At 37.7% G+C, this 16,005-nt stretch overlaps 1 protein-coding gene across 10 annotated transcripts in view; it reads right to left on the reverse strand.

Annotated features, from left to right (window-relative positions):
- Window positions 1-293: 293 nt before the first annotated feature.
- The window catches only part of LOC104994089 (chromosome unknown open reading frame, human C11orf30), an 81,385-nt gene continuing 65,673 nt past the window's right edge, over window positions 294-16,005 (reverse strand). For 6 of the 10 annotated variants that reach the window (XM_010847547.1, XM_010847543.1, XM_010847549.1 and 3 more), the window contains 7 exons: window positions 15,782-15,946; window positions 13,925-14,080; window positions 12,875-12,916; window positions 10,179-10,330; window positions 7,709-8,272; window positions 6,244-6,744; window positions 294-2,283 (listed from right to left, as the gene is read on the reverse strand). In XM_010847547.1, coding sequence (XP_010845849.1) covers window positions 2,089-2,283; window positions 6,244-6,744; window positions 7,709-8,272; window positions 10,179-10,330; window positions 12,875-12,916; window positions 13,925-14,080; window positions 15,782-15,946 — 1,775 coding nt within the window. In that variant the 3' untranslated portion in view covers window positions 294-2,088. The remainder of the gene's footprint in view (window positions 2,284-6,243; window positions 6,745-7,708; window positions 8,273-10,178; window positions 10,331-12,874; window positions 12,917-13,924; window positions 14,081-15,781; window positions 15,947-16,005) is intronic. The other 4 variants (XM_010847550.1, XM_010847544.1, XM_010847548.1 and 1 more) reach the window with 3 other exon arrangements.

Below are 16,005 nucleotides of genomic sequence, written 5' to 3' on the forward strand. Positions count from 1 at the left end.
AGCATCTGGCACACGGAAGATGCTTAACTAATATTTATCAAATAAACTGAAATTCATGCTGTCTTGAGATTAACAGTTTTTAAAAGAAAAAAAAATAAATCCCTCATTTGATAATTTGTTAAAATATATACTAATTTTTTTAAATGTAGACTATGGAAATTTCATCCGCCATTTTAGTTGCTGAAACATATTAAGGCTAAATTCTCAAAGGGACACAGGTATGCTGTGGTACCGGAATATGCAGAAGTAGAACATAATGACTTTATTCAAGTTTGCTGTTACCTGATCCATGAATATTTAAAAGATATTTTATTTTATAAAAACTTACATCTGTAAGTAATGGACTGACCGTTAACAGAGGGCTTAACCTGGAACACATAGATAGGCTTAGAGGCCCATGAACCCCTAAAAATTGCAAAACCTAACATGTATATTGGCATGTGAGAGTTTTCACTTTTTGGTGAGAGTTCAAAGTGTCATCAGATTTTCAAAGTCTATGACCCAAAAGGTTAAAAAAATTACTTAACTAGAAACAGTCACAAAGTCTTTTAAACAGGAATTTGTACAATAAAATAATACCCAACAGCTCCATCTATGGGTATAAGTCATTATCATGTAGCAGAAATAATGACAACTACAAGAAATCAGTGCATCTGTGAATGCCTGTGTTTAAATCTTCAGTGTCACTCTAGTGGGAATTTATTAACTATAGGATCACAGTTTTTTTTTTTTTTTTCCAGATATAGATGTAAAAATTAGGAGACCATTGATGAATTCTACTTTACAGTACTTCAGCACCAAAAAATTGGGCAGTTATGCTGATATATGTATATACAGTTCAACATTTGTCAGTCTTAAAATGCTTATTTATAGTGAAATCTATATAAAACCGTTAAAAACTTTTCTATTTACATTTTTTTAAAAAATGAAAAGTATAGTTTCCTTTGCCACAACTTGTCAAAACTCTTACCCGTTCCCACCCTCTTACCCTTCACTCTACTTGTGACAGACAGTGATCACAAGACCCAAACATATTGCTTAAACAAATCATGTCCTAAAAAGGTAGAATGCTTAAAAACATTACATTTAGAACTGTAAATGAACTTTTTATACATTTCAAAGGGGGTTAAACAAAGGTATGTAAAAGTTATTTTCAAAGTCTCAGTCCAACATGAATGTGCAATTTCAGTGTTAAGATAGCATCATATGAATAATTTGTTTTCCTGAACATAACTGAACATTTCCTTTGGACTAGAAAATATTTCTATTCCTCTGTTTCACAATGAAACATTTTCTCATAAGTTTTCTTAAAGGAGAAAGGGGGAGGGGGTGGGAGGTGGAAAGGGTAGACAATCCTGGCTTACAGGAAATTTGTCAGAAGGAATACGGCCTGCTTTGAAATGTTTACATTTAAATAAATAGAAAGCAAGTGTGCTGCCCAGAGCACAAAGGAACAACAACACAATAAATTAGCATACAACTGGTGAGAATGTACAAACCACCCAAAAAAGCACTTCCCACTGGTTAGGGACCTGATTTCCACCATCTAACAAGGATTCTTTAATGCCAGTATCAAATAACTAGTTATTTTATAAAATACGAACTGCGGAGATGTAAAATGTTAACCAATTCAGCACTTGCAAGGATTTGCAAAAACATACAAGATTTAAAAAAAAAGAAAAAAAACTGTTCCTGACACACTGTTTCAAAATACAAACTATTCACATTCTCCTTTTTTGATGGTGTTTGCTCAGTAGAAACCAGTTGAAGAACATTCACAGGAAAAGTCTCTTTCCACCGCAAGACAAACTTTTCCATTAGCCGTGGTCCAACAGAGAAAGAATATCAGGTCTTATGTCACTGTAGATGTGCATCTTTTTTCTTTTTCTAAAAAAAAGTACATTCCCCTGTGAGTTTTATCTTGTTTTAAAATGCTACTCCTGCAGCAATTCTTGTTGAAACACTGCTGTTTCAGGGTCCACAGTCTAAGCATGGGCAAAGTGCTCTCTTTAGACATCAAAATACAAGGGCTTCCCTGGACACTTGGTAACCAAGTAGGTTTTAAAGTGCACTCCTGTGTCCAAAACACTAGGATCGCTCAGCAGAACTCTGAGAGGGGCTGGGTTCAGTTCCATCCTCTGTGCTACTGTCTATGTCCTGCTCCATGGCCGTCTCATCATCATCCAACTGCTGACTGGTGAAATTGTTCAGTTCAAGGAGCCCGCTTGGCTCTACGACCACGTTGGAGCTGGAGTGGCAAGGAATAGCATACTGGGGAATGGCCTGGAAGAGAAGACAGAGGAGAGAAGCTTCATGGTTAAAAAAAAAAAAAAAGGTAACAGAAGGATGTCCTCAACAATAACAAGGAAGGAAATAAGGACACTGACATTAACTGGACAACTACTAGATGCCAGGCACTATGCTAGATGCTTAATATTATTCCCATTTTACAAATGAGGAAACTAAGATAGTAAGTGACTTAATCAAGGTCACACAGTTGGTCAGGGTTAATGCTAGGATGCCAGGATTCAAATCCAAGCCCTCCACAACGCAAAGTGATCTCTCCACTCCTTGATGGTGCCTCTTCTAACAAAGGAGGCTGAAGTCCATGCCTAATTCAAGAGACAGACTCAGGATATTTTTATTTGGTCATTAAGCAAATTTTAAATGTAAATGCATCAGATTTTGCTTCTGCAAGATGAATGATTAATCCACTGATACCACAATATTTTTAAGCCCTTTGGTAGTTCAAAGGTGAACTTATTTGTTTGGGTCACATAGTAACAATCTTTACTGAAAATGAGGCTAGAGAAGACAGTCTTTTAAACAATGAAAGTACCAAAAGATAACCACATATTCCCTTGCCAGATTCTTTTTTTTCTCAACTTTATTATATACCTTCTTAAAAGGTATATCCGTTCATATCATACCCCTACTTAAAATTCTACAATTGTTTCCTATTGTTCTTGTCTCCAGCCTTATTCCAAATTCACTTGTACCACAGGGTGTGCGCACTAGTTCTTCCCCTCTTCCTGGAATATCCTTCCTCTAAATCTTTACATGGCTGGTTCCATTCTTATCATCTGCATCTTAGCTCAAATGCTTCAAGTAAAAGGCTTTGAGAAGCCTTCCTTCTATCAAAGGAAACCAGAGTACTGGGTCGATTCCACCCCTAACCCCTATTATGTTCTGTACATTTTCTTTATTGATTTATCATCTCTTTGTTTTCTTCTCATCCTTAGAATGTAAGATCCAAGACAGTATGAACCAGAGCACAGATCCTGACTATCTTTTTCATTGCCAGATACCCAGAACTTTTGAACAGGGTCTGGCACACATTGAAACTGAAAGTCACTCAGTCGTGTCTGACTCTGCGACCCCAGAGACTATACAGTCCATGGAATTCTCTGTGCCAGAATACTGGAGTGGGTAGCCTTTCCCTTCTCAAGAGGATCTTCCCAACCCAGGGACTGAACTCAGGTCTCCTGCATTGCCAACAGATTCTTAACTTTCCCAACGAATAATGTATCTTTGACATAAAGAACCCAGGAGCAAAGCTGAATATCAGCATTTTGAAAATATACCTAACCAAAACAACCTTCTACTGAGGAGAGATGCAAATTTAGTTTTAATACTATCAAGAAAATAGTGTAAGATGCCCAGGCATTGATTCTAAAGTGGTAAAGTTTTTTGTCTTCCCTCACCCTCCTGCCCTTGTTCCATACAGCTGATCGCTATGAAAAAGTCTCTGGTGGGGTCAGAATTTTAGTTCAGCTCTAGCTGTGACTTGCTGTGGACCTCTGAATAAGTCACTTCCCTTCTTAAGCTTTAGTTTAATTTTGTGTAAAATAAGATCATTAGAAAAGATATGCTTTAAATATCCCTACAGATCTAAATTCTATGAATTCCATATACATATAGACCCCTTCAAAATAGAAGATACATTCATCTTGTGTACTCCTCTATCCTTACACCTAGCACAGTGCCTGGAACACAGAGGTCAAATAATCCATGTGGAATGAATGAATGAATAAAAGAAATATGGATTATCTGTCTACAAGGTACTTAACATTAAACATGCTGAATTTTTACAGAACATTTTTCAAGGAACTTCTGCAGACTTCCTTCACTCAAGTCAGTGGTATTTTACTGAATGAGTAAAAATCAATACTTTGGGTCAAAGCTAAGCATAACTACTGAGACCTGAAAATAAATGTTCTAACAATCTGTTAGTGATGATTATAACAACAGGAGCTATCCTTATTGAGTATTACTCTATATAGGACACTTAACCAGATATTTACTCAATCCTCAAAACAACTCTTTGAGCTGTTATTGTTTCCCCTTCATCACAGGAACAGAGGTTAACTGTTGCCCAAAGCCACAAAGTAGGTAAGGATTATGGGATTCAAATCTAGATATTTCTGACTCCAAAAGCTTGGTCCTTAATGCTGCTCTTCCCTCTGACACAGTGACACATCAACCTAGCATATAGTAAACGCTAAAAATTAGCTCAGTATTCTTGCAGAGAACCTACTCATTAGCTATCATCTTTGATACATGAAGCAAATTACATTTTCACCCCTGTTCATGAAGTAGAGAAAATAATTTCCACATAAGCTATTCAAAATAATTTTCAATTTAGCAAGTATATCAACTTAAAGAACTTAAACTCCCAGGGGTCACAGTAAATTTTAGTAAAAATAGGAATAGCTATCATATATTGGGCAATCACGACAAGCCAGGTACTGTGCTAAGTGCTTCATCTCAACTTTATATACTCCTTATGCCAATCACGTAAAGTAGGCATTCCTTATTCCCATTTTACTGATGAGGAAACTAAGGCACAGGGAGGTTAAGTAGTCTTGCCCAAAGTCACACAGTGAATAGCAAAGCCACGAAACCTCCTTTTCCACCAAACCCTACCTCTTCAGTGGAGAAGGGCATGGCAACCCACTCCAGTATTCTTGCCTGGAGAATCCCATGGACAGAGGAGACTGGTGCAGTCCATAGGGTCGCAAAGAGTCAGACACGACTGAAGCGACTTAGCATGCAATGCTACCTCTTCAGGGGGAAAAAACATGTAACAAATCCATCTGGTCAACGATTATTTAGTTCACTGTTTTGACAGGAACAAAATGTTTGAATAATTCAATGGCCAGATCTATTTGCACTTAAGCATTTCCCCTATACTAAAATAAATCCCATCTGGGTTAATATCGGTCAATTTGCATTCTTTCATGGCTTGGGATCACAGGAAAGGCAAAATTTACTACAGAATAGTCTAAGTCACACAATATAGTACAATAAATACTACCATCCATAGTAAATACTAGATTATCCACATTTCAATAAATCCAAATTCTCAATTAACTAAAATGTGCTGCTCTGATACCTTCCAAGCAAAAAATAACAAATGTCAAGAAAAAAACCTGGAACCTTGCAAGGAGAGAGGGAAATAAAACACAACTTCTAAAAGCTAGTCTGGACCCAGTAACTCTTCAGTCTGGATTATATATGATAACAGATGAGTTTTAGAATGAAGGGAATGTGAGGCATAGGAAAATCTACTGTCAATGAATAATCCATCATGTTCACTAGCCTGTACTTACCAAGACAGGAGAGTAACCGTAATAAGATTTTTCAATAATATAATGATTGAAATAAAAAGCAAAGCTTTACGGTTAATCCCAAGTTAGTTATAAAATTAAATTACTAAGAAACATTCTCTTACAACATGGTTCTCTAGACATTTCAGTTAATTAAGGTTTTATAGTGCTGAAAACCATAAATTTGGATCAAGATCAAGAACTGTGTTTCTACAGGGGTCTCTAAAATTAACTTGAAATAGGAGTACAATCCAGTTATATCCCAAGAGTACAAACTACTTCTACTCTGGGCAAAGACTGAGAAGCCCAAAATTTGACCTGGAAAGTTGCTGATCTTGTAGGTTGACTGCTGAGTCAACACTGGCAAGTGTGGCTTGCATCTATGAATCAAGTGGACACTGGGGCTCAGGGCCCTTGACTGTCTCTAAGGTGTACTGTTGTGATAATATCTATCAATTTTCTAGGACTCTGTTTCAGAAAATAATTATAAACTTGTATATTTGTAATAGGTAATAAACCAAATTTGACAATCTCTCTGCTATTTTGGCTTGACTCTTCCTGTGACATCCCAAAACACACCAAACCCACAACCCTCAAGACACCCAAGATTTCTTGTGTTCCTTCTGATTCTTACCTGGATGATAATTTCTGCTGGGCTCTCTTCAGCTTTCTTTTGGCCTACATTCTGAATACGCATGAACTGGCCTGTCGCAGGCACTCCTGGTGCATCGATTTTCCTTGTCGTTAGGGGAGGGCCAACAGCAGATGGACTTGAACAGGACTCTCTACATTTCTGTTGCTGGGGAGTGGAATTCGCCATCCCTGCCACCACCACATGGGTGGAGGGTAATGATCCTGCTTCACCAGTGAGCACACCAGTGGCAAGAGCCTTCTTTGGGGGATCCACTACCAAATGCTCTATATTTGTATCAATCTGAGCTTCCATCAAAGACATTTTCAAAATGTCTGACACTGCTGTCTTCTCAGAGGCCTGAATGGGAGATATGCTTGTAACTGGTGATGTCAACTTAGGCACAGAACTGCCACCAGTTATCTTTGTAACTGTGGGAGGCTGGCGCCCCTCAAAAGTTATCTTTGTAACAGAGGATCCTTGGGTTATAATTGGCTGCTCCACCTGAAAACAAATTGGGGTTGTGTGTGTTACAGCTACATATCTTTGAGAAAACCTATCAAACACCCCAGATAATAATGGCAAAAGAAACATTTGTGCTGTATACTAGGAAGATATTTTGAAGCTTGGTGTTTCAATAAGAGGGCTGATGGGAAAGTATCTGGTTACCTTTAAGAAAACTAGTGAAAGAGGAGGGGTCAAAAGAACCTTTGTTCAGCCAGCCAAGGTTCATAGCAGTAAAGGAAAAAAAGTCACAGCAGCCTTGTTTTCCTTGGGATTTACATCCCCACACAGTATACCTTAAACCCATCTCAAATCATTTCATATAATCTTCAGTTTTTTAAAATAAAAGTAGGGTTTTTTCAATCTTTTGCTTCAAAATACGTTTATACAAACATATTCTATATATATATATATGTATTTATAACACACACATATACACATACATCACTCCAAAGCCACTAATTTTCCCTAATATAATTTTTCTTTTCAATATTCACAGATAATTCCTCTGAAATCTCGAAGATAAATTTATTAACCAAATGGTGGTGGTGTAAACTACAAAGGAAGACGGTCAATGAAGCTCCTTAAAAGACTGTAGTTTACTTATTAGCATTATTGCCACAGAAATAAGAGCTTACAAGCATGGAGATAAATACTTTATGCCTAAAAAATAAAAATAATTTAGGTATATCTATGCATTATTGATCAATGCTGAAGTTATTTCATTAAAAACTGCCTGGAAATTCAAGTTCTGAGTGCTATGCTTTTTTTCTTCCTATATTAATGCGTACATTTCTTCCCTAATGTCAACCTTCTGATGGAGTAAAGTAATACCAGCGTAATGAGGCTTTTGAGTTTCCTCTTGCCAGGAGAATGCACCGCTAATCACGATAGGGTCGTGATGTTTTCATTTTTTTCCGTGAACAGAGAAGTTTAACTTTGCATGCTATCAATATTCCGTTACCTGGCTTGCCGGCTGTTTCTCTGAAGAGGCTGGGAGCGGCATTTGGCTCTGGGGGGTTTGGGGTTGCACGTAGATTTTTGGTTGGTTCGGAGCCTGCTGCAGTTTAGGGAGCTGCTGCGTGGTTTTCACTGCAAGCACCTGTACTACAGTCTGTGGGGGCTGTGCCATTAAGGTAGGAAGCTGCCTGTCTTTGGCCACCATGGGATGCTGTGTGTGCTGCACATCTGGCTTGGGCTGTGCTTGTTCTTGCTGGAGAGGGGTGAGTTTTTGATGCCTGATGGAAAGCTGGGGCATTTGCGGGAGTTTGTGCTGGAGCTGGTCTGCCTGCAGGTGGATGGTCTGCTTCTGTTTAGTCTGGAAGCACTGCAGAGTTTTCACTTGCAGCTGAGTCTGTTCCAGCTGTGGCTGGCTAAGTTTCTGCGGCTTAGCTGACTGTGACTGAGTCAGGGCAGATCGATAAAACAGACCTGTCTGAGGGTCTAAAGTGTCCATCTCTTCAACCTCGCCCTCCTCAGTTCCAAGTTCCTCGCTGTGTTTGGTAAAAGCAGTGTGACTGCTTAATGCCTAAGTAAAAAAGGCACAAAGTAAGAATGAAATAAGAAAAACACCTATATTGCTACATTTTCCTCAAATTGGAAAAGACTTGATTATGAGAATCATTCAAAATTTTCAGAAGGGAGAACCTAAGAAGACCAAAAAACTCTCAAGGTCTCTAAATCTAAAGGCAGCCTTAGATTGAGACTCTTAAAATTTCAACTCTTAGACATTAAGTACGGCCAAAACTGGCAAATGCACTGCAGTAAGAAAACTCTCAGAGGGCCCAGAACTTAAAAGGTAAGAAAAATAAGGATGCTCTGTAAGCACAGCACAAGATGGGAAAAGAAAAGGGTCCCTGGCTCAGGACACAGCTCCAGAGCTGTTCATCTGTCCAAAGGAAGAACGCAGCAACCCAGAAGTGAGGTATCTAGAGAAAATCCAAGGTTCAGAGACGCCCACTTGTGCTGTGCACCCATTCAGCACAGTCCAGGAGGCAGGCATTGTCTGAGGGCCATGCCCATCCCAGTCTCCACAGAGGGCCTCTTTGTTAAGGGTGGAGACGGGTGGCCAGGCCTACCAAGGTCTGAGTGATCTGCCCTCTGCCCCAGCCCTCCTCGCCCAGGTTCCACACCCACCAGGCAATGGCTTTCACACACCCGGCTCCCTCCCAGGAGGGAAGGAAACTGTGGCAGCAATAAGAGCACTCCTGTCAGGAGAAACAGAGATGGCCTGATGTCAGTTCTAACAGCGATGGGAGGCAGCAGCAATCTTGAGTGACATGGTTAGAGCCAGCTGTCCGACCTCCCCGGGTGTCTTGAGAAAAGTCAGTGTCAGGACAGCCAGATGAGGGCCAGACTCCAGGCTGAGAGCTGACACCCAGCAAAATCTCTGGCCATCTGGTTTCCCTCAGTGACAGAAGATCCACCCCAATCCCATCCTTCCCACTGCTTTGTCAAATGCTACACATCTACTTAAACTTTACAACTTCGAGATTCAATCGAAACTCTCCCCTATCTCATAATGACCTTACATATACAGGTTTTTAATTCAACAATTTCTTCATGCCTTTTGAGTAGTTTGCCTGTAATTACGGTCAACTGCTACCAGTTGAGTAATGGTAATTTATGTGGCTGCTAATGATAAGTCATGCTTAAATCTGATATTTATGATATCACTTTATAATAGAGGCAGGATTCTTTAGATTTAAATCCTGGTTCTGCCATCCAGAATAGGTTATTTAATTTCTATGGGCATGAGTTTCCTCATTTGTAAGAGGGATGATACAATCACCTTGCAGGCTCATAGCAAGAATTAAATAAGTTAAAGCATTTAAAGCTCAAAGCACAGTATCTGGCACAAAATCAATATATCGATGTATTTTTTACCTTTTCCCCATTACCCTTACCACATTTTCTGTTTTATATTAATTCATTTTCCTTCCTGTTGAGTCTCTCTTCCTCAATTGGTCACATTCAATAAAAGAAGTCAAATAATATTTACCTAGTTATTTTTAATGTTCCCATAAGGATTCATTATGAAAGCAAAAAGTAAAACAAATGAAAAATTCAGCATCAAACAGCTTAAGGAAGCCAACTTCTATTTCATTTGAAAATCTTGCCTCAGTGATAAACCCTTCCATAACAAGAAAATACATAGAAACAGTGAGCAATTCTGATATCATAGATTCATCTAGATAGCTTTACCCTTTTGAAATGTTAAGAGTTCACAGAAGATCCAAGAATACTATTTCTTAATTACTTTCTGGTGTTAAGACTCTCAGTTCATTTCCTTTACTCACCCCTCACAGATGAAAAGAACTACACTAACACTCTTTAACTCAGTTATTTCCCCTCTTATAATAGGAGATGAAACTGAATCTTATTTCAGGAAGGAAGTGGCTACAGAAGGTAGAAGGAAAAAGCAGAGATACAACCTGCTGCATTATGTGGGTGATTGCTCCAGGGGAAGAAGCTGGGATGGACTTCACCACCACGGATGTCTGTGTTGCAGTCTGTGACTGAGCCACATGCTGGAGGAGGGTCCGCTGAGGCTGGGAGGGCTGTTGGGGCTGGGAGCGGTGGCTGACTGAAAATAGAGGAGGTGATGATATTTCTCCAGAAATCACCACAGCATCTGTAACCAGTAGTCATTTTAAATAACTGTCTGTGAGATTGCATCACAGAGAGAAAGTGTGGTACTAGGAGGCAGAAGACCAGAGTCTGCCCATTTATGAGCTGTGTAACTCTGAGAAAGTCACTTATCTTCTCTGAGACTCTGTGTCCTCATCTGTAAAATGGGAATAACAGAGCTATTATAAGGATGAGATGAGAAATGTATGTGGAAGCACTGTGAAAACTATTACCACAAAGGAGGAACAAATCCCTTAAAGCTATATCCTCCTGTGAGTTGTACTCTTTCTCCAGTGACCTTTACCCCATTAAGGTAACAAAACAACAATCAATTTCTGCAATCAAATCCTAGACTAATATTTTTAAGGATAATGAGACAGTACAAGTTTTTAACCTCTTGATCCCAGTTCTAATGGTAATACATAAACCAGAAGCATTCACTCCTTTATATACAAAAGACACTCTCTCATATCCTAAAGGTGATATGATAGGTCAAGGTGATACTACAGAAAGAGATCTGGATCAACAGTCACAACTGGATTCTGTCCCACTCTGCCACCAATCAGCTATGTGAATTTGAAGAGGTCACTTAAACTCTATGTTATTAATCTCTAAAGTTCAGAGGTTTTATTTTGTTTATTTTTGTTTTTTATTTTATAAATAAAATAAAATTTTATTTCTTAGAAGAGGACCAAATGAAGTAATGAATTGAAAATGGTCCTTAGATTGTTAAGTACCAAAATATAAAGTTAACAAAATAACAGAAAAGTTAGTGTTCTTTCATCTTCTCAAATTCAGCTCATCCAAAACAAATGAGTAAGAGTACAGTTCAGGAAATAATTCCACCTCTTAGTCTCTTGCTGGAAGGTCCCATGGAGTAAACTATACATTTAAACTACACATCTATGTTGATGCCAAACTATCACTTTTAATCAGCCTCAATTTCAACTTTTTAAACAGTATAAATACTCAACACTTCTTATTCTACAGAGCTTTAAAAATGTCTATAGTTACTGGAAACCAACTTTTTGAATCAGAAACAGATAAAAATAAATCTGTAAAATTAGCTAAGGATTTTGAGAATATCAAAACCTCTCAGTAATCCATGGTTCTAATTCTCATATACCTTGATCTACAATTTCAAGTAGTAGTGGTTCCATACTTAGAAAAGTCATAGTCAAATGCCCAAGGAAAAGATGATCACTACAAAATCAATGTAAAAGTGCCACTGTCAGTATAGAACTTTAAAACTATCTAGTGAAATACAAATAAGCTTCATTTTTATAACACATTTTATCTATATTCAAAAATGCCATTTTTCTTTTTTTTTTTTTGAACATTTTTCTAATATTTATTTATTTGGCTGCACTGGGTCCCAATACTGCATGCAGGATCCTTGATCCTCGTTGCAGCATGCAGGACCTTTTTAGTTGCAGCATGTGGGATCTAGTTCCCTGACTAGGAATTAAACTCAGGCCTCCTACACTGGAAGCTCAGAGTGTCTGCCACTGGACCACCAAGGAAGTCCCACCATGCAGTTTTTCTATTGTTGCTATATATACGCCTACATGTGATATGAGGTTACAGGCAGCACCACTAGTACTCTTATAAATGCACTATAGTATCTTATTGCATTTCACAAGAAGCTTTATATATACATTTTAAATTATATGAGTTAATACAATCTTTCATATGTGCTCAACGAAACTGGAAAAAGGGAGTCATAGTTTGTATTAAAATAACAAATACTGAAATCATTTATAGTACAACTAAGAGAAAAAAATCATATTAATAATATTAAAACTAAGCAAGCAAATCAATGAAGCTTTTTACTGATAGAAGCATCATCAGAAATGAATGACATTTGAAAAATAATATATACAATTTCTGATGAAATTATTAGATTATACGGAACATTTTTACTGCCCACACTAATATTCATAATTATTACATTTATTAAGAAATGAAGTAGATTTCATAGATGATCAACTGAAACCATTTAAGAATAATCCTCAAGATACTATAAATTCAAAATACTAAAATCTCTTCATAGTAATTCTCCAGAGTGTAGGTAAGTTAAAGAAAAATAACATCCACTGCAGAATAATACAAGAGGGTCAGGAAGTTGGCTTTGAAGTAAAAAAAAAAAACAAAAAACACTCAGTGAGGCTGAAGATATGATGGGAGAAGATTATAGAAGGGAGGTCACAGAGTAGATATTTGGAAAACAGCTGAAGTGACCTTTAACTGGGCCATGTAAACACCATAAAACAGTCACTTATTTCTTTAAACAACTCTTATTTTTCCAATGTCAGACTGCTCATTTCTGAGAAAGAATCCCACTACTCTGCAAAAGGAAAGTCTCTCTCCCTTTTACTGAGTAGAGCTTACCTTTCCTCTACCAGATCAGAGTAGAGCGCATCCATTAAGTGGTTTGCCCCCAAAACAATCATCTTTTATCTTCAGTTACTTTTGCTACAAATGGATGCACACCACTTACCTAGAAGGGGAAAAGCAACCTCTGTCCCCTCATCAGTGCGTTCTGAAAAGGATAAGTAAGGGAAGATATCATAGGTCTTTTTATCTATTTACCGTTTGATAATCTAGTCTATCCCCAGAGGTTATTATTGATTTTCCCAACATACTGCCCTCTGCTTTTTGCTAAGTATCTCTAAAGAAAGATGCTAGATAGCTTTACATAATTTTTAATTGGATTTTCCCTTTTGGCAATTTTAATCCATTAGTCTTAACAATATCTCCCAAAATTATGCCAAAAAATTCCCTTTCCACTTTGGTATTTACATCCTTCAAATATTTGCAACTTTTTGTTCTCTTATGCTTAAGAAAACAGAAGACAGGTGTTCTTTATATACTGCCTCATAAGTCATCTCTCCTAAGCCCTAATTATTCATGTTACTACTCTCTGAATTCCTCCAAATCTCAAAGTAATAGAGGGCCCAAAACAGAAAGCAGTATTCCAGGTGTGGTCTCACCAGAATATGAACGAACCTATTATCCTTCCTGCTCCACTTCTCTACATATGCCATCCAAAAACATCATCAGTGTTTTTGCTGCCAGACCACATAAATACCTAATGTGTTTTCCATCACAACTCTTAACTATTTACAAGGATTTAAAATTTTCCACATTTTTTTCTTTACATTAAAAAGGGGGAGGAGGGTTGGATTTTATACTTTCTTTCACCCTTGACCCACCTCCCCTTCCCAAAACTAAAAAATTCAAATGTATATGAGTACTTATTCCCCCATAAAAGATATTCTATCCTCTCACTACTGGTGCTGCCTGATGTTCACAGATATTCTTTAAGGCCAACTACAGTTTTATATTACTTGCAAACTTTGTAAAATCTATCAATTTTCTCCCTCTAATCATTAAAGGCAGGGTAAATCCCAAAGACAATGTGAATCTGTTCTGAGAGAAAACTGGAAGAGATCGAGAAATATAAAAAATACATTTTCCCCCAATCATCACATGAAATCCAGAAAGGTAGCACTCCTACCTTAATACTACTTTTTAAAAGGACACCTACCAGTGGTGATGTATTCAGCAACTAGTTCTGACTCTACCACCGCAATTGATGGACTTTCAGGAGAATGTCTCTTTTCCTGGGTCATCTGAATAGGCACTGCCATTTGACTTAGGTCAATAGTGGGTTGTCTTGGTTTAGATTCCAATTTTTCCTTCACTGTATAAAAAAGTCAGGGGAAAAATTAACTTTATTATAAACAAGTACTAAAACCAGAGTTGTCCATGGAAAAATGAACAAGACCTCTGGGGTGCCACATGGGCAGTGACTAAGAAGATAGGAAGTTGAAAACAAAAGCACAGACTACTGGATGGCTATAGAGTGCACAACTTGTGCAAGCATACTCAGCAGCACAGCAAGAACGCAGAGGCGTTCAGACTAAAATCTGCCCCTATTATCACTAGGCCAAACAACTGGATCTGTTTCCCTTGTACATACATCCCTTTAGAACACTTCCTTTACCCTTAGTCAAGGCAGTACCTGGTATTCTTCAGTTCACCAACCTGAAAACAAAGGGTGAGTAAGCACTACTTAGCATTATTTGCTCCAGGACACAACTGCCCGGAAGAGCACAACACAGTGACCAGTTTAATTTGATCTATTAAAAATTCAAGATAATTCCCAAAGAATTGTTACATTTTTATGACTCTTGAAGGATAAAAATATTCACTGTTAGGAAAATATGTTCCTGCAAAAATGTCTATGGAATGGTCTGGAATCAAGAATGGTTTCCATGGATAGAATAACTTTCTAAATTATCACTTTTTCTACAAAATTATTTGGTTTCCACCCTCTATAAGGCATTAACGGAAATAGTTGAGTATGTTAAAGACAAGGAGCTAAGGAAATGCCTAAAGCCAAAAATAACACCAATAAAAAAATCAAAGACTTAAAATAAATGCTAGTGTTCTTTGGGTAGTGTAGAGTGGATGTTACAACAAACAGTAAGTAATTAAGTCCAGTAAGCAATCATTCAGATTGTTCTCACCAAGCATAAAATGTGATAAAATCAAGATAATCATTTAAAGAAAGTAAAACAAAACCAAAGGAATACAAAAGTCACCCCACAAGTAGAGAGGACACTGAATTGGGAATCAAAAGACATGGAATCTCACTCTGCCACTAGCCAACTGGATAACCTCTTTAGGTCTCAGTATGTTTATCCATAATGAAACGAATGGACGAGATCATCACTAAGGTCCCCTAAGAACTCTGACAATATCTGATCTATTATAATAGAAAAGTCAGTATAACTAACACAGTTTTGCCTAGAGTTTATAGAAGATATTTAGTAACTGGAAATACTGATTGGATCTTGCTAAATGAGAACAGCTTTGCATGGAAGCTCAGGTTGTTATATTATACAAAGAAGTATGAAGATAAAAAAACAAATTAGAATGTTAGCAAGGCCCTTAATGTTTTATGACCACAAAACTGCTCCACCAATATCAAGCAGGATGGCAGGGGCCCTCCAATTTGCCTTCTACTATTCTTGAATAGAATTGGCAAATGTACTGCATTTATCTTTGTGCTTAGAAATCGATAGACCTACTCCTTTCTGGTGACAAAAGGCAACAGGATTGTCCACTTTAAGCTGGAGAGAGAGAAGAAAAGAACTGTGCTGTTTTTTCTTCTTTCTTCTGATAGAAATGATAGACTACAGTCTGTCTATCCTTCAGTATTCCTGTGAACATCTTAATGAACTGACAAGTAAACAGACTGAACCAATGATTATAGACAAGTCCAGAGGGGGGAAATGTGCTCAAATAATAACAAAGAAAATATAACAGTAGTAGTACTTTAGCACAACCCATCTCTAGAGAAAACATGCTTCATTCAGCTGAGCATGTGAATTCATACCTGTTGTCTGTTGGAGTTCTAACAGAGCTTTGATTGTTGAAGTAGCTGATTGTGATTCACTGGATACATCCTGATAAATTATGGTGGGGCTAGTCTCCATTGCAATCTCATGTTCTGACCAATCCTGACGCCGGGAAGCAATTACATGAACTACAGGCTGGGAATCTGTTTTATATTAGTTAAAAAAAAAAAACCCTATAAACAAAGTTTCTCTTAAAAAAAAA

The sequence above is a fragment of the Bison bison genome, unplaced genomic scaffold (genome assembly GCF_000754665.1).
Source record: "Bison bison bison isolate TAMUID 2011002044 unplaced genomic scaffold, Bison_UMD1.0 scf7180017864251, whole genome shotgun sequence".
NCBI classification, from domain to species: domain Eukaryota; kingdom Metazoa; phylum Chordata; class Mammalia; order Artiodactyla; family Bovidae; genus Bison; species Bison bison.